This window comes from Stylophora pistillata, chromosome 13, assembly GCF_964205215.1.
Source record: "Stylophora pistillata chromosome 13, jaStyPist1.2, whole genome shotgun sequence".
Classification (NCBI taxonomy): Eukaryota; Metazoa; Cnidaria; class Anthozoa; order Scleractinia; family Pocilloporidae; genus Stylophora; species Stylophora pistillata.
In genome coordinates this window covers 7,935,725-7,953,663 of record NC_142531.1, presented here as the reverse complement: position 1 = coordinate 7,953,663, position 17,939 = coordinate 7,935,725, and the positions used below count along the sequence as shown (strand labels likewise).

Here is a 17,939-nt window from a genome sequence, read left to right as displayed (position 1 = left end):
TTCATCTGTAACAGTTTTAAATTTGTCGTCCAGAAGGTTCCATAAGTATGTGGCACTCGCATGAAATGTTCGAAGGCCTGTGTTGGAGCGACATTTCGGCATGGCGAGATGATCATAGAAAGAAGCTCGCGTATTATAAGAATGGGTGTTTTTTACATAAGTTCTATAGCTTGTAAAATAATGCGGACACTCTCCGTTCACAATTTTGAACATCATGCACAATTTCTTCATGCGTATTACACCATCGATTGGCATCCATTGTAGTTTCTTGAACATTTGAACCGAGTTGTTGTGAAAACTAGCATCTAATATTAACCAACTACAACGTTTCTGCACTTTAAGTATTCTTAACAATTGGTCATTAGGGGCGTTACCCCAAACCGAACAGCAATATTCAAAGACAGGCTTAATAAGCGCATTAAATAACAATTTTCTGCAGTGGAGGTCAAGGTAGCCATTCGCTCTTTTTAACAGATAAATTCTAGAGTTCAGCTTCCTAATCAAGTATTCGATGTGGTTGTGCCAGCTAATGTGCTTGTCGATCTTGACGCCAGTGATATTCAGTGATATTCCAGTGATATTCGCCAGTGACGGCTTGGCAGTTAAGCATCTCATGTACATTCATAATAAGCTACAAAATTATGCAAAAGAAATTTTTACTTCATGGGCACTTTAAGATTCCAGCTTAAGAATTTTACCTTGAACCAATGCAAATACTTCCAATTCAGTTAAAATCAACTAAATTGTGCTATTTCGACGTGTAACAGGTCAAAACGTGTTAACCCTCCAATGGACTTGTCCCCGGCAACTGGTCCCTTGGTGTAAATCCTACCGCGGGCTAGTCCATGAAACAAGTCCCTGCTACTAGTCCCTTTATGAGTGCCGACCCTACATGGCGACATAATCAGGTCAATTTCCTCAAAGTATCGTTTTCTCTTTGACGATGAACAAATTATTACATTAGGGACAATTTCTGATATGCTGACGTCTGTTCTCAACCTTAAAAACTGTACCCGTAATTCAGCCACTGGCTGCAAGTGGTCAGAAATAAACTATGTTATCATTATTATTATCATTATTATTATCATTATTATCATTTATATCATTATTATTATTATTATTATTAAATCATCGGACTTAGAATTCATGGTTCTCTGAAAGTGTCCTTTACTGTTAGGAGCCTTTACTCATTAACCATGGCGGGTATTTGGAAATAATATGATACGTTTTAAATTTTTTCCGACTGCTAATAATTACAAAGATAGAAGACTGTTTATTTAGGAAAATTCAGTTGTTGTCCGAATTTGGAAATCTCACTTTGATTAGGAAAAGTTTTGTAACCTTATCTTATGAATGCAGCTTGATAATGTTCAGCTCCTAAAAAGGAAAATTGGAAGAAAAATTCAGGGTTCCCGAAATCTTGAATTGCCAATTTCATCCTACACAGTACTCTTAGATTTTTAGGCAACTTTTCTACACGTAGCTAAATTCAAATTCTGTCTACAATCTCCAGGTCAACTTAATTGGAACTGTCCAAAACCAAACTGGAAAACGAAAATGAATGGAGCATCGAACCAGAATCTGCTTTCTTGGGACAGTCAGTTAAAAAAGAAAGTTCACGAATACTGGCGACTGGCGAAATTGACATTGCGTGACGTTCTGTCAGCCGGTAACACACTCCGTTTTAAGGGCCAAAGATTTTGTCCATTTCAAGACCTTTAGCGTAGTACAATAATTTTCTAAAGACATTTGTTGTGACCGTGGGCTGCGAATCTTCTGTTAATTGTGTAGAACGTTGGAGAACATGCTTAAGCGGATTTCATTTCTGTTGCATATGACCAATGCTTCCGGTGCACGTGTGATTTCAGGGAAATCGAGCATGTCAAAATCACAAGGACAACAGAGAATTAAAATGCACACATAGTATGATAGCTGCAAAAAAAAAAAATTAAATTTCCGCAATTGATTTCACCGATTGCCTGTTGAAATAAAAGTCTTTTGTTCAGCATCCTCGTTAAAAATTGTACCCAGAGTGGGGATATGGCCCTGCTAGGCCATGAAGTTGAGCTTCATTACCATAGCCTGGAACCAACAGCATCGCAGAATTCCCAACTAGCAGTTGTTCAGGAATTAAAGCAGCAATACGGCGAGGGGAAAATAACTAAAGAAATTTTCCCCAGAAGTGGAAGGCAGTTTGATTGTTACTCACACGGTGTCTTTCAGAGCGGTGAAGGTGGAGCGTTACAGGTTTATTCAGACGACAGCGTTTTTTGCAACAGTTGCCTCCTGGAGGAGTTTTAGTTAGGAACTTTAGCTGAAGACACACATGGCAACGAAAAAGCAAGCAGCGCTGCATATGTTGGACGGAATCTTATCTAAAACATTAAAATCTTGTTATTGTTGCTGCTGTTGTTATCATTCGTATGGCATTAATGGACTGATTAGATTTGATTTGAAGATACTGTAACACCAAAATAACATGTATAGCTGAGGAGAGATACAGGGCGTATATTGCGTCATTAAAAAAAATCTGTTAAAGGGATTCTGGTTGCAAAGAAAACAAAACTTCTGGCTTGCAATTCAGATCAGCAGTTTCATTTGTCAGTTGTTAGAGTTAATAAAAAAAATTCAGCCCAAAGTGTGGAAAAGATGCTAGTTGTGAGCCATGATAATCACTGTTCACGCCAATTCCCTATCCATACTATTTCAGCATCCATGCCATTCCTTATTTTTTAGTCGGGATCATTTGCGGTTCGGTGTGGGGATCACTTGCGGACCAATTTGGGGATCATTTGCGGTCCAATTTGGGGATCATTTGCGGTCCAATTTGGGGATCATTTGCGGACCAATTTGGGGATCATTTGCGGTCCAATTTGGGGATCATTTGCGGACCAATTTGGGGATCATTTGCGGTCCAATTTGGGGATCATTTGCGGTCCAATTTCGGGATCATTTGCGGCCCAATTTGGGGATCATTTGCGGCCCAATTTGGGGATCATTTGCGGTCCAATTTGGGGATCATTTGCGGTCCTGAGATCATTTGCGGACCCGTACAACCCCAACTTTTCCAGCAGGCAAAAACTTGGAAAATCAGCAAAAACATCAAAGACGCCGAAGTGCTTGGGTGATTATTCTCCACTGCTGATCGGATCAGCAGGACCTTCCAAGCATTTACTTGTTTCTAACTTATAGTGTTTCCCCTAAAAAAAATTAGACAAGTTTTATTTTTAGTCTGGTGGCAGTATTACAGGTTTAAAAGCATTCACTACCTTACAACTGTCCAGAAACTAACGAGTCACGACGAAATTCTCCAAGCTGACAACTGGCTCTATGGTCTCAGCCATTTTAATTCTCCCATTAACCTATGCACCGCTAACTAGTTTCTATGCTTCGAAGTTAGGAACATTGAAGGGATTCTCTAGCCAAGTTCGCCCATACTATCTGCTATTACCGAAAAAATTCCTTTGCTTTACCTCGAATTGTGGCAGGATTTTTCTTTCCGCAATGCAAGCACGTAACCAGTCAATAGACACAAGACGGACTTTTGCTGTGGGTGTGGATTGGAAAGAATTTCTCTGTACACTTTTCAGCAGGCTCGCGTGCGCGTTGTTCTCGCGTGCACTTTGGTCACGGGACAAAACTTAAGTCACGTGATCAAATACGACTGGCGGCCATGTTTACTGCAAAAGGCTTTTCTCGGCTTAGAAGTGGTTCATGTATGTTGATCATCAGACTGACAAAGATGAAATGTACAATAAGTCTATCAAAGTATTACGATAGATAAATATTTACGCCTTTAGTATGTTCGTCGAGCTACAGTGTTCAAATGTTTTCAGTTGGTCGAATACCATGGTGGAAGTAGCTAGTACAGATCACTGGGTTTATGCTGGAGAAATGGCTCACTTTTGTCACTCTCTTACTCTGGGTAAGTTAAGTGGATAAACTTTAGCTTCAGTTAAAGTGCACCTACACCCAAAAAATTTTTTTCGCTTAACGAAGTAAGCTTATTTTTTTGAGTATTTCTGCGCAAAAATTTTTTTATTTGCTCAAATCTTCAATTTTCTATGCCCAGTCAAAATACGGAAAATCGGCCGCCATCTTGCCCCACGACCGAGTTTAAAGAGGAATGGCTCTAGTGGGTAATGTGACGTCAAATCGAGAACACGAAAGTCTGCTTTTCACACATTTTCACTTGTTTGGGAAGGTTGTAGTCGATAATTGTCCGAAAATATGCCGACTAAGTGTGTTGTAGAAGGATGTAGCAACGTGCGAAATTTGCAAGAGGGTATCGCGCTCAATACAATCTTCATACAACACACCTAGTCGGCATATTTCGGACGATATCGACGACAATCTTCCCAAACAAGTGAAAATGTGTGAGATGCAGACTTTCGTGTTCTCGATTTGACGTCACATTACCCGCTAGAGCCATTCTTCTTTAAACTCGGTCGTGGGGCAAGATGGCTGCCGATTTTCCGTATTTTGACTGGGCATAGAAAATTGAAGATTTGAGCAAATAAAAAAATTTTTGCGCAGAAATACTCAAAAAAATAAGCTTACTTCGTTAAGCGAAAAAAATTTTTTGAGTGTAGGTGCACTTTAAGTTTAGTTGACTTTTTAGAATGTTATTTTTACTGCTAAAGATATAGGTAAGTGAGTGGCAAGAATTGAGCCTTTCTCCAGATTACCTTTCTATCGTTTTATCTTGATGATCTGGTACTGTAGGTTTGATTTGATTCAATATTTATTATACCCTGATGATCATACACAGTGTCGACCCTTTTGTCAACTTTTTCGTCATGAAATACAAGACAGAAATTTTGTTGAAACAGAAATGCTGTTTGAGTAAGAAAATGGAAGAGTATATATTGTCATATTTCCTACATCAATATAGTCTCCACGTAGGAATTACCCATGTCTGCACAGGGGCTAGACAGGTGCATGACTATTTTCACATGGAGTTTCCATGTACATGGAAGCCATTACCCACCTTGCAACATCAATAATTGAACTCATAGTCCATTGCAGGGTTACCTCCCCCCTTACCAACCGGTACGTATATTTACACGTGAAAAAGGTGAGGCACTTTGAACTTACAGTATCTTGCCCAAGAACACAATGCAATGCTCCAATACTAGACACCAAAACTGGACTCATTTCTTGGGGTTTCCATGTCTATGGAAGCCATTGCCCACCTTGCAATATCAATAATTAAACTCATAGTCCATTGTAAGGTTACCTACCCCTTGCCAACCAGTAGCCATGTTTACAACTGGAAAGGGTGAGGCACTTTGAGCTTACAGTATCTTTCCCAAGAACACAATGCAATGCTGCAACACTAGAAACCAAAACTGGACTCATTTCGAGTCCAGTGCACCAACCATTTAGCTACCATGCTTCCTCCTCTGATCCGTATGATTAAAGTGGGGGTGAATGGAGTCAATCGGGAAGGGTGGAACCCGCATAACATTGCGTGACCAACAGCGACTTAAGGCAACTTAAGGCGACACAAGGCGAATTAAGGCGACTTAATGCGACTTTAAGGCAACTTAAGGTCCCAGAGTAGGCCTAATGCCTCACTTTGGTCTGACTTTTGTCATTACATTGAGAAATATGTCAAAACTCAGACAAAGATTGCAATAACCTGCACTTTCAAACTGAAGTTCTATCTTAACTGCTTTTAGCGCCACAAACAGTAATCATGTCCCTCGTCGAAGAAAACTGGCAAACAACAAGACTAACTATCAGAGAAAGAGCCAAGTTTGTTTTCAACAACGACCGCTTCAGCGATATCAAGTTCACTGTTTGGAAGGTGGATGGTGAAAGCGAAGGTAAACTAACGATTCCAGCTCACAAGTTCGTGCTGTCGATCAGTAGTCCTGTGTTTGAAGCCATGTTTTACGGTGAGTTGGCGGAGACTAAAGACTCCATTGAACTGCCTGACTGTGAGTACGAGAGTCTGCTGGAGTTGTTTCGTTACTTGTACAGCGATGAAGTGAACTTGAGCGGAAGTACTGTGATGGGAGTGTTGTATTTGGCGAAGAAATACATGGTGCCTTCACTCGCTGAAAAATGTGCCGAATATCTCCTCAAAAGCCTGGATCTATCTAATGTTTTCAGTATCCTTCCCTCTGCTCAGATATATGAAGAGAAAGACCTGGTGGAAAGATGCTGGAAAGTGATCGACGAAAAGGCAGAGGAAGTTGTAGAATCAGACGGATTTGCGACAATTGAGAGGTCCTTACTTGGGTCAATAGTCGTAAGAGACACTCTGGCAATTGAAGAGATAGATCTGTTCAAAGCAGTTGACATGTGGGCCACTAAACAATGCGAAAGGCAAGGCTTAGAGGCGGATGGTGAAACGAAAAGAAGAATTCTCGGAGAACAAACAGTTACGGCGATACGCTTCCCTACAATGAGTCAGGAAGATTTTATGAATGTTGTTTTACTCACTGATATTCTTACAAAAGCCGAAATTGCCAGTGTTGCTAGACACGTAAGCTTTAACTCCAAGTTTCCAGCGGTATTTCCCGAAACAACAAGATCTGGTTCAGCTGGTAAAATTCAACGATGTTGTAGATTCAACTCACCACCTCGCAGTACATGGGCGTACAAAGGCAGGCCAGATGTCATCGATTTCTCTACAGACAGAGACATTACCTTATGTGGATTATGCCTCAATAGTAAAGAGGACAGCACTTATTGCGTAGACTTCAACCTGAAGACGGTCGGATCTGAGACAGTGTCAATGTCTTTGCAAACTGGACCATTGCACACAAATCAATTACAGGCCAAGAATTTCAATTATAGCGGTGTTGAATTGAATTTCAGCACAGAAACCATGTTAAAGAAAAACACCCGATACCGTTTAAGTGCTTTAATAAGAGGTCCTATTTCAAAGCGTGGAGTCAACGGTGTCAGTTCCGTTCAGCGTTCAGGAGTAACTTTCACATTCATGAACAGTGACACTGCAAAAGATAATGGAAGTTCTGTTATTTCTGGGCAGTTTCCCGAACTGATCTTTCGTCTTAAATAATCAATGAATGATAAAACAGTCTGGCTGTTTAGTATCTGATGGGTATTCTGAACGCTGAAGGCACTTTTTCTGACTTTTCAATGATCTTACTAAATTTGTCGAAGATGTTTATCCTCAGTATCATGGGATCATTGTTGTTGATGACTTTAACATAGACATGCTACACAATAAGAGAAAACAGACTTAAGACGATCTTTAGTGTTGCCGGTTTTACTCAGATAATTAATACTGCTTGACTTGCACCTAGCATAACATCTTCGACTGTCAATCGTTCCTTTTTCATTTAAATCTTCATTGACGACATTGGGTGCTACTTTTCAACCTCAAATGAGTTTATGTTTCAAAGCCAAAATTCCGCACGCAAGTTCAACCCCATCAATGATATCCGTGGTTTGTAGTGCTCATAATGGACATGGCGTTCTTGCAACAATAAGCAACACAAAGTTTGAGACAATTGCCTATGTTTCTGAATGTTGGACAAATTATTCCTCTCGCTGATTAGATTCCGCTGATGCCCGACCCCGGCTGCTTTGTTGTGTATGACAACATTGAGAAGGGAAACTAGGAAGCATAAGGAGACAATGCGACCGTAAGAAAAAAAAAAATGATTTTCATAGACAAAATGTCTCACCTCCTTTTGTCGCTTATAGTGGCTTGCTGTACTGTCACCTTTGTTAGGCAATTTTCATTTCCTTACTCCTTGAACCCTTCTTTTGTGCACGGACTAACTCTTCCTGCACATACCGAGATTCGCACGCGAAAAATACAATAAATTGCGGCTGTTTCTTCATAAAAACCAAAAAGTACTCTCAGTACTTTAAGAGAGGCACTGGAACAGGGAAACAATAGAGCATGCGTAACAGACAAAATCTACAGATCATATAAGATTCACAAGATAATTTAATGAGATGATAATGATATCTACAATTATTTTGCAGAGATGTAAATATACCCAATGTACGTATAACAAGTATGGGAGGATGAAGATGGATTAAAATACTGACTTCAAAATCCGGTTTTAAAAATAATCGATATTCTTTTAAGTCTTTTAATCATTGGCTGATCAGCTATGTCACGGTAATAAGACCTGCTCGGGCCGAAACTGCTGACCAGCTTATTTGATGGTTTACTTTTGCATCTTTTTGTAGAACACAAAAGACTAAAAGTGTCACCACAACACCCGCTTTGGTGCGCATTCTGTTCCCTAACCAGACCAGTTTTCATGATCATTTTTTACCTTTACATTTTTGTGGCTTACTGTACTGTCACCTTTGTTAGGCAATTTTCATTTCCTTACTCCTTGAACCCTTCTGCACGGACTAACTCGTCTTGCATATATAATATAATTTTGCTTGTTTTTTTGAGTCTCTGTCTCTCTGACGAAAACAAGCAATCCAGAAAATCATATCTTGTTTCCGCGACAAATTCTGTCATTGAATTAGTGACTGAAAACCTTTTTCCAGCAGCTGGCGTGTAGGACTTTCTAAATGACTGTCAAGTTTTATGTTCTTGTGAAATCTGGATGTCCCTTCATAACTAGTGCCAGGTCACAGGCAGAGCTTTTTGCATCGTACGCGTTGTGTCTGAGTTGAGTGAGGACTGGGGTCAAGTCTTGCTGACACCACCTAAAGATATTGTACGAGTCTTAAGAAATTGTGTTTTGTGCCTTTCTATCCTTGCGAAGCTTGGTTCAAAAGTCACTCGAGAGCAGCGAATAAGAAAGGCTAGATACGATTTTGAAAGTACCTTTTGGATGAGCGCAAGTTCCTACGAACTGAGATTGCAATACCTTACATAGAAAATATATATAAAAGAGACTGTGGAGACAGAAGGTATTAGGTGCTATATATTTGCTTTAAAGAAAGGAGTTACGATCAGCAGGAATATTAGCTTACGCAGAGAATCCTAGTATCTTCGTCCCAACCTCTAATCTTACCTTTTGGCAGCTTCGATGTCCTGTTCTTCAGCCTCCTCCCAGGAAGCATGCTCTATTAATAGAGACGCTAATAAAGGGGAAAAAATGGTTTAAGGCGTGATATCTAGAAAGTGAGTGTGATATTACGGTCACGAACACGCGCTCCGGTCTGGAGGCTGGAGAGGTAAGGCGAGACAATCTAGTCTATTTGAGAGCGACGTTAAGCAACAAACAGCAGCAAATAACAATAACTCGAGGTTCCGACACTGCTATTCTTTTCATCTTATTCGCCAAAAACTAAATCCGGTGAGCTAGAAATGATGAAGATTATGATATTTTGGGGAGAGGGGAGAATGAATTGGATTGTTCCCCACCAGATTCCAATGATTACACTTTGCGCCTTAGTTCTCCCTTCCTTCTCAAACATCCTTTGACGCCGACCACACACTCTTTGTAACCGTAATATAACAATTCATTAAAAAATTTGCAAGCAAAACAGCATCATCAGCACCATACCCATGTATATTCTTGCCAGGCTGAAGGCGAGATCTCGTGCAGGCAACGAATCAGAGAGAAGCTCGTAGTTTTTCGGAGACAACAAGGTGTTCATGGAGGATTGCACTTTCTCTGATATAACTTTTAGAGCTGGACGAGACGCGCACGCCCTGGATAACTTGTCGGTAACGTTCGCGTGAAAAGCCTTCAGTACCTGCATTTTAATAAGAAAAGAGAAGATGTATGCTGAAAGTACACTAAATATGAGTTTAATGAAGACTTGAAATCATAAACCACAATGTAAAATTCGTTGAATTGCTGCCGGTTATCGCTTAGATGACTGCATCGAATCGATTAAAGCTTGCAAATTCAGAAGGGGTGTACCAAAGGGGAGAGGCTACAAAACCAGAGCAAATAAAGCCGGAGCTGAAAGTGGGCTTACCAATGCTCTAAAAAACGGAAGATGTTGCCAATCATCGCATGATAGCATAATAAAGGTTGACTTGTTTCTTTTCAAACGCTTTATTGGAGGGTTCAGCATACTACACAACCTTGGTGGAATAATTATCGAGGTCAGCAATTGTACAAAACAATTCTGGATTAAAAAGGTAACATTTGTTGCTGATAGTATTGAGATGGTATATCTTCTACACTGTTTTAGTGTCATTTATTTTAGTGATTATTACCTGTCCTTCACTTTTAGAAATGGATCGAAGTACATCTAGTGACAGAACATTCGTCGTTCCTTCCCAGATGGGTAAAACCTGCAGCGAAAAAAACTTAAAAGATCATGTTAGGGAAACACTCTCTTCTACTTCACTGAGTTGATATATTAGCAGGTTACCCGATGACGAATAAAACACTTGAGGGTCCCTGAAATAAATTCTTGTACAGAAAAATCCTACAAAAATCCTACCGTTTTAAGTTATTGAATAAAGAAAATTTCTTTCAAATCTCTTAAAACTGTCACCCACCCACAAAAAAAGGGCCGGTCAAAACAACTTCTGACAAATTTCCATGCAATACGATAATTTTAAGATTCTTAGATCTCTTTTCTAGACATAACTATATCAGATACCATCTCTTTTCTAGACATAACTATATCAGATCCTATCTCTTTTCTAGACATAACTATATCAGATCCTATCTCTTTTCTAGACATAACTATATCAGATCCTATCTTAAATTGTGAGGTCAACTGTCTTCAAACTGTCCAATCAAAATCAAATGGCAAGCGTAAATGGCAAGCATAAAACTGATATCTTCTTTTCTGTAGTCTCCTTTATTGTCATTCTTTGGTCACGTTACTCAACACGCTCCTTCCCCCACCAGAGAGCACGTCAGTCTGGTAAAAAGGATCACAAACTAAAATTCAAATATTCGCTTCGAGAACTTGAAATTCACGTAACATAGTGCAATGTGTGAGAAACGTCGCGGTATTTTGGGGAAATTGAGACAAAAAGGCTCTTTGTGTATATCAGAAACTTCAAGGTCATCATTCGTGACAGCCAAACACTCCTGTGCCATCATATATTCAAATTTTGTGAAGTACCGCTGTCTCGAGTTGCCACCCATTCATTCTGTAAATTACAAAGCCCTGCTAAGTGAAGCGAACTGTCTCGACTTTAAAGCCACGATCAGAAAGAAATCAAGTCTTTCGTCCAAGAAAACTGGCACAGACCAACCATCAGAGAGAGAACCAAGTTTTGTTTTGCTGTGACGAGTCGTTCGATTCGAGTCGAATCGTCAACATTTGCTACACTGTATAGTTTATAATATTCTAACGATACACTTCTGGTCGTTTCCCTCGTCAAGAACGTGGAAGGTTCCTGTTGTCATGTTCTCGTACCATGCCACTCATTTCCACTCCTTGCTCACGTGCGCGCCCCTCGACTTCCGGTATGTTGACGCACGATTCGACATCCGGTGTGACGATTCCTCAACGACCGTAGACGAATCGCAACGGTTTGGGTGTATTGGACATGTATGACGATAGAATCCCGACCTTAACCTAATTTTGACGCGACGTTTCCCGGTGCTACTTATTCTATTCTCGGCGTATTTTAATAGTTCGACATTTGCACTCGGTACACAGAAGAGTTCTCTTCTTTTGTGATTTCTGGCTTAGAGCAACCAGCATATTATGATCTTGCCATGACACTGAGGAAGACAAAAGAACACGATAAACATCTCATTATTTCAGGATTGTTTTCATTGTAGAAAGTGTGGTCAGCACATCATGAAACTTAGAGGAATTCTTTTTTCTTTGAAGAGAGAGATTTAACCGTTCTTTACACGGTGCTTTGCAACTAAGAGGTGGTTTGCACGTTACGTTATTGCCGCCATGTTGGTGGACGTAAACAATACATATCTCATTATCTCCTTTTGTTCGTCCACCAGCATTTGTTCCTTTCACCATTGTTACCTGTGTCTCTAGAGATTGGTTGCAAATCACCTATTCTACCTTGTTTCTAAACATGCCGTTTTTTAGTTTCTTTCGTCACTTATGCATTCGTTATAGTCATTAGTGCTGTGATCAGCGTGTTCTCTTGGGACACCGATTCGGTAAAGGTTGCTTCGAAGGTAAGTGTTTCTTTCCACGCGGTCTTTGTTTTCCTGAAATCAATTGTTTGTGTGTAAAGAGAAACTTTTTTGAATGATCATGATGTGTCACATTTATAATTTGTTAAATAAGCAGCAACTTAGAGAAGGTAATTACGAAGAATTCTACAAAGCTCACAGTTTTCCTCGAGTTGCGATCTCGGAAAAGTGTTCCTATCTTTCGCGTCTTGGAACACGGATAATAATTGTCCCGCAGACAAATATTCTTGCATATTTCGCGCCAAATAGAGGCTATTTCTTGCACATACATATGTAAAATTGAGGGTATATATCACAAACATACTGAAAAAGGAAGTCAATATTGAGTATCTATACTCAAAATTCAACAGGAATGACAAAAAAAGTATAGAGAATTTAGGAGGTTAGGTTTTCACTGAAATGTTAACTGTATTTGACGGCATTGAGGTAATCTTGTAGTTGAGAGCATTAGGTAATTCTAGTCTTTTTAAAAAGAATAAGAATTGTTAAAATTATGTAAGGAGTTAAAATAGTTTTTGAAGGTTGTTATATAAAGAAAAGAAGCATCACAAACAACGCTTCCAAAAATCACAACGAAAATAAAACATACAAAAGCGCCAAAGCCTAGCACATGCAGTACGTTATTCAGCTCCAGCAGCTGGAAGACAAGAATCGTCAAAAACTGAAGCGGCTTCAATGCTCTATAAACTTACCACATGCAAAATAAGTGGATACATGAAAGAGAAATATAGCGTGCACCCGCGTTGATAGCGCGCCCATCTTCCTGGGTCAAACGGGAAAAGTTCATGTGCATTTATCTCGATTTCGAATGAGACGGGTCAACTTTCTTGATGACGACTCGATTCGATCCGTGCGAATTGTGTAGATTCATCAACGTGTTAACCTCTATATACCAACCTCTCACGCTCAAGTGTTCATATTGCGGTTACGAGGATCGACATTGACATAACTAGAGAACGAGTGAAGCCCTCTGCGAATAGACTTCCGACGCGAAGGATCGACCTTACTACAAACAAGAGGAGTTGACCGTACGAATCGTATCGATTCGACAACATCTTCAACCCCCCTTCACAGACACTTGCGGAATATTTTCTAAGTGTCTTGCGAATCGACATCCCGTATGACGGGTTGTCAATAGGCACCTTAAGAAACCACGACGGTGACGGAAACGAGGACGTGGAAAACAAGAGATCTAATTGGCAGAACAATAGCTCAGCGCGAGCGTTTTGAAACTTTGTACATTTCTTAGCCGTCCTATGCAAAACAACAACGTCAAATCGCCAAAATTTGCGTCGTCTGCGAACCGAAACCGCGACGGCAAATTATTTTAATTGCCATTTGGAACTCGACGGCTACTTTATACGTCATGCTGAAGTAGAGCTCTGGCGCTGTATGAGATAGTAAGCTCCTGTAGCCATTTTTGAAATTCTATCTAAGAGTAGAAATTCATTTTTAATCGAAGTCTTCCTTGGCGTCGCCGCTGTGGCTTCTTAAGGTCCCTATTTACTGTGACGAGTCGTACGATTCGAGTCGAATCGTGTCGATTTGACAATATCTTCAACCCCTCTTCACAGACACTTCTGGAATATGTTTTGTAAGTGTCTTACAAATCGGCATCCGGTATAACGGGTTGTCATTTACTGCGACGAATTGTTTGATTCGAGTCGAATCGTGTCGATTGCGTCAACATTTTCTACTCTGTATTGCTCATGATATTCTGACCATAGACTTCCGGCCGTTTCACGCTTTAAAAACGTGGAAGGTTCATGTTGTCATGTTCTCCTACAATGCCACTCATTTTTCCTCATTCCTCGACTTCCGGTATAATAACGCACAATTGGACTTCCGGCACATCACGGTAATTTCAAATATTACTTTCACCTCTCGACTTCCGGCTTCCGGTACGTCAACGCACGATTCGACTTCCGGTGTGACGATTCGTCAACGGCCGTAGACGAATCGCAACGGTTTGGGTGTATTGGACATGTATGGAGGCAAGTATGTCTTGGGACTGTCAGTTAGGATAAAAAAATATGGCCGACGTTTAAAAATCCTCAACGAGGTCTCTATCATGACAAACTTGTTACATAGTGGAATGCTGCGTGTAGCGTATTCTAACAACGCTGATACACGCAAAACTTAAACTTGAATTGAGTCAAGTTCACGAATACTGGCGACTACCGAAATTGGCTTAAAAATATATCATTTAAGAATAAACACTAGCGAGAAAAACACACAACGTTTCGATGACTCCATGTCATCATTCTCAAGTGAGAAGAGAATAAAAATGAATAGTTAATTTATACCGTACGAAGGTGGCAAACGTAAAAAGTTCAAAAATTTTAAAATGTTTAAATAAATAATTGCGCGTGTTGAGTTCATAAATGTAAACTATTAAATAAATAGTTTCGCGCGTATGGAATCCGATTGTTTGTTCAAAGAGGGCTTCATCTTCTTTATGAAAAGCATTTCATGAACTAAACAGTCCAGTTTCCCGGTGCACTTTTTAAGTACGTTGAAATGCTTGGTCAGGTCGCCGATGGTTTGTAGGCCGTAGATGTTTGCCGATGGCCGAATTACGGTGCTCATTAATACGTTGATGTAAATGCCGGCTGGTGTACCCGACGTACTCTGCATGAGTACGTCGGGTACACCAGCCGGCATTTACGTCAACGTATTAATGAGCACCGTAATTACGGTGCTCATTAATACGTTGATGCGTACTCTGCATGAGTACGTCGGGTACACCAGCCGGCATTTACATCAACGTATTAATGAGCACCGTAATTCGGCCATCGGCAAACATCTAAAGAACGACCACGGCCTACAAACCATCGGCGACCTGACCAAGCATTTCAACGTACTTAAAAAGTGCACCGGGAAACTGGACTGTTTAGTTCATGAAATGCTTTTCATAAAGAAGATGAAGCCCTCTTTGAACAAACAATCGATTCCATACGCGCGAAACTATTTATTTAATAGTTTACATTTATGAACTCAACACGCGCAATTATTTATTTAAATATTTTAAATTTTTTAAACTTTTTACGTTTGCCACCTTCGTACGGTATAAATTAACTATTCATTTTTATTCTCTTCTCACTTGAGAATGATGACATGGAGTCAACGAAACGTTGTGTGTTTTTCTCGCTAGTGTTTATTCTTAAATGTCTAACAAAATCTAATGTCATTCAAATGTATCATTCCCAAAGGAAGTCTTCACGGTTTATTCCTACATGAACATTATTTTTCCAAGGTGGTTTGACGAGAGTTTTGCTTTCCGGTTCCGGTTTTAAATTTTCGGTGGTTTTTCGGATGTAAAACTTTGCCCAAGTGCGGAACACTAAGCGACATAAAACATCACCACCAAAGGGTGGTGACAGGGGACTTCCGCTCCGCAGAGCAAGTTAGGTCACGTAGTCAAAGTGGGTGACAGGAAGAACGACTTGGTAAGTAATAACATATTACAGTTTCCGCGCTGTTACTATTCATAGGCCCGAAACTTAGACAAACAGATTAATATTAACAATACAGAACGCCTCACTTTTGTCTAACTTTTGCCTTGACAATGAGGAAAATGTAAAAACTGAGACAAAAATTGCAAATTAGTCACTTTGACGTCATTCGCGCGCGGCGCTATAACAAGCTGCACTTTCCAACATTGAAGTTAATTGTCTTAACTGCTTTTAGCGCCACAAACAGTAATCATGTCCCTCGTCGAAGGAAACTGGCAAACAACAAGACCAACCATCAGAGAAAGAGTCAAGTTTGTTTTCAACAGCGACCGCTTCAGCGATATCAAGTTCGTTGTTCAGAAGATGGATGGCGAAAGCGAAAGAAAACGAGTAATTCCCGCTCACAAGTTCGTGCTGTCTATCAGTAGTCCTGTGTTCGAAGCCATGTTTTACGGTGAGTTGGCGGAGACTACAGACTCCATTGAACTGCCTGACTGTGAGTACGAGAGTCTGTTGGAGTTGTTTCGTTACATGTACAGCGATGAAGTGAACTTAAGCGGAAGTAATGTGATGGGAGTGTTGTATTTGGCGAAGAAATACATGGTGCCTTCACTCGCTGATAAATGTGCCAAATATCTCCTCCGAAACCTGGATCCATACAATGTTTTCAGTATCCTTCCCTCTGCTCAGAAATATGAAGAGAAAGACCTAGTGGAACAATGCTGGAAAGTGATCGACGAAAAGATAGAGGAAGTTGTCAAATCTGAAGGATTTGCGACAGTTCAGAGGTCTTTACTTGAGTTAATAGTCGTACGAGACACTCTGATGATTGAAGAGATAGATCTGTTCAAAGCAGTTGACTTGTGGGCCACTAAACAATGCGAAAGGCAAGGCTTAGAGGCGGATGGTGAAACGAAAAGAAGAATTCTCGGAGAACAAACAGTTAAGGCGATACGCTTCCCAACAATGAATCAGGAAGATTTTGTGGGTGTTGTTTTACTCACTGATATTCTTACAAAAGCCGAAATTGTCAGTCTTACCAGATACTTTAGCTCTATCTCCAAGTCTACAGCGGGATTTCCCGAAACAACAAGATCTGGTGCTACTGGTGAAATTCAACGATGTTGTAGATTCAACTCGTCACCTAGCAGTACATGGTCGTATAAAGGCAGGCCAGATGTCATCGATTTCTCTACAGACAGAGACATTATATTATGTGGATTACGCCTCAATGGTAAAGAGGACAGCACTTACTGCGTAGACGTCAACCTGGAGATGGTCGGATCTGAGACAGTGTTGATGTCTTTGCAAACTGGACCATTGCACACAAACCAATTACAGGCCAAGAATTTCAATTATAGCGGTTTTGAATTGAATTTCAGCACCAAAATTATTTTAAGGAAAAACACACGATACCGTTTAAGTGCTCTAATAAGAGGTCCAATTTCAAAGCGTGGAGTCAGCGGTGTCAGTCCAGTTCAGTGTTCAGGAGTAACTTTTACATTCATGAACAGTGACACCTCAAATGATAATGGAAGTTCTGTTATTTCTGGGCAGTTTCCCGAACTGATCTTTTGTCTAATTAAATAAATAAATAAATGGTAAAACAGCTTGACTGTTTAGCATCTAAGGGGTATTCTGATCGCTAGAGGCACTAAATCTCAATAGAAAATAAATTTTTTTGTTCTTGTTTTCTCCATGCTCAAAACAATAATCATCTATATTACTTTCTTTCCATCATGTAGCTTTCCAGAGGAAACTGCCGAATCAGGAACATCACTATAGAGCCAAACCATGTTCATAGACGGTGATTGGTAATGATTTTTACATCAACAGATATTTTGCCTATGCTCAAACTTCTGGTGCCAAATGTACATGATGTTAATCGAGTAGCACGTGAGCAACTTGGGGGCGGTACTTGTGAACGCCCCTGCTCCTCCAACTTTTGTGATCATGATGTTGTTATGTAACGGTCTTTTAAGGTAGTTTTCTCTAAGATACCCTTTCAGGTGTGAATTATATTCCGTCAATACGTTAGTTATGATTTTTATATTACCAAATCTCGTTTCTCTTCTGGCCGATTTCAACTGTAAGAATAAGAAATTTAAGGTAGAAAGTGATTTTGTAACTGCGCCAATAACTCGAAGGCGCTACCTAGTAAGCAGGAACTGTCATACGTAATCTAACATGATTCGCTGGCTGAGATGGAACGATAACGATACAAGAAGATTGAAAGCTTAGTAGTGTCATCTGCAGTGTCACCTCTATAAACGGTGACCCTCGCTTCCCTCGTTAGATAGAAGCTAGTCCCCGTTGTAACAACTTGAGAAGAAAAGAGATTAAAGGAGAATCAACCGAACAAACAACGATTGTTAGAGATGTTACATCTAACAATCAGTGCTAGAACAAAACATTCAGTCAATGACTTTTACTCAAC

The 17,939-nt window shown here is 40.1% G+C and overlaps 2 protein-coding genes and 1 pseudogene across 4 annotated transcripts in view; 2 read left to right on the top strand and 1 right to left on the bottom strand.

Annotated features, from left to right (window-relative positions):
- The first annotated feature begins 5,279 nt into the window (after positions 1 to 5,279).
- Positions 5,280 to 7,337, top strand: LOC111335439 (BTB/POZ domain-containing protein 6). The gene has a single exon (XM_022941332.2). The coding sequence runs from the start codon at positions 5,702 to 5,704 to the stop codon at positions 7,034 to 7,036; it is 1,335 nt and encodes a 444-aa protein (XP_022797067.2). The 5' UTR covers positions 5,280 to 5,701; the 3' UTR covers positions 7,037 to 7,337.
- Positions 7,338 to 7,918: 581 nt separating this feature from the next.
- Positions 7,919 to 17,939, bottom strand: part of LOC111335434 (acyl-CoA dehydrogenase family member 11) — a 51,593-nt gene continuing 41,572 nt past the window's right edge. The window contains exons 12-15 of one of the 2 annotated variants that reach the window (XM_088744171.1): positions 10,133 to 10,225; positions 9,468 to 9,660; positions 8,973 to 9,039; positions 7,919 to 8,661 (exon numbers count right to left, since the gene is read on the bottom strand). In XM_088744171.1, the coding sequence (XP_088600297.1) occupies positions 8,538 to 8,661; positions 8,973 to 9,039; positions 9,468 to 9,660; positions 10,133 to 10,225 (477 nt within the window). In that variant the 3' untranslated portion in view covers positions 7,919 to 8,537. The remainder of the gene's footprint in view (positions 8,662 to 8,972; positions 9,040 to 9,467; positions 9,661 to 10,132; positions 10,226 to 17,939) is intronic. The other variant, XM_022941330.2, reaches the window with a different exon arrangement.
- LOC111319887 (BTB/POZ domain-containing protein 6 pseudogene) lies at positions 15,102 to 17,197 on the top strand (annotated as a pseudogene). The gene is made up of 2 exons (XR_015995011.1): positions 15,102 to 15,496; positions 15,738 to 17,197. The product of XR_015995011.1 is annotated as a BTB/POZ domain-containing protein 6 pseudogene (transcript).

Coding starts and splice junctions, on each gene's coding strand:
- LOC111335439 (XM_022941332.2), top strand. CDS start 5,702: ATGTCCCTCGTCGAAGAAAACTGGCAAACAACAAGACTAACTATCAGA.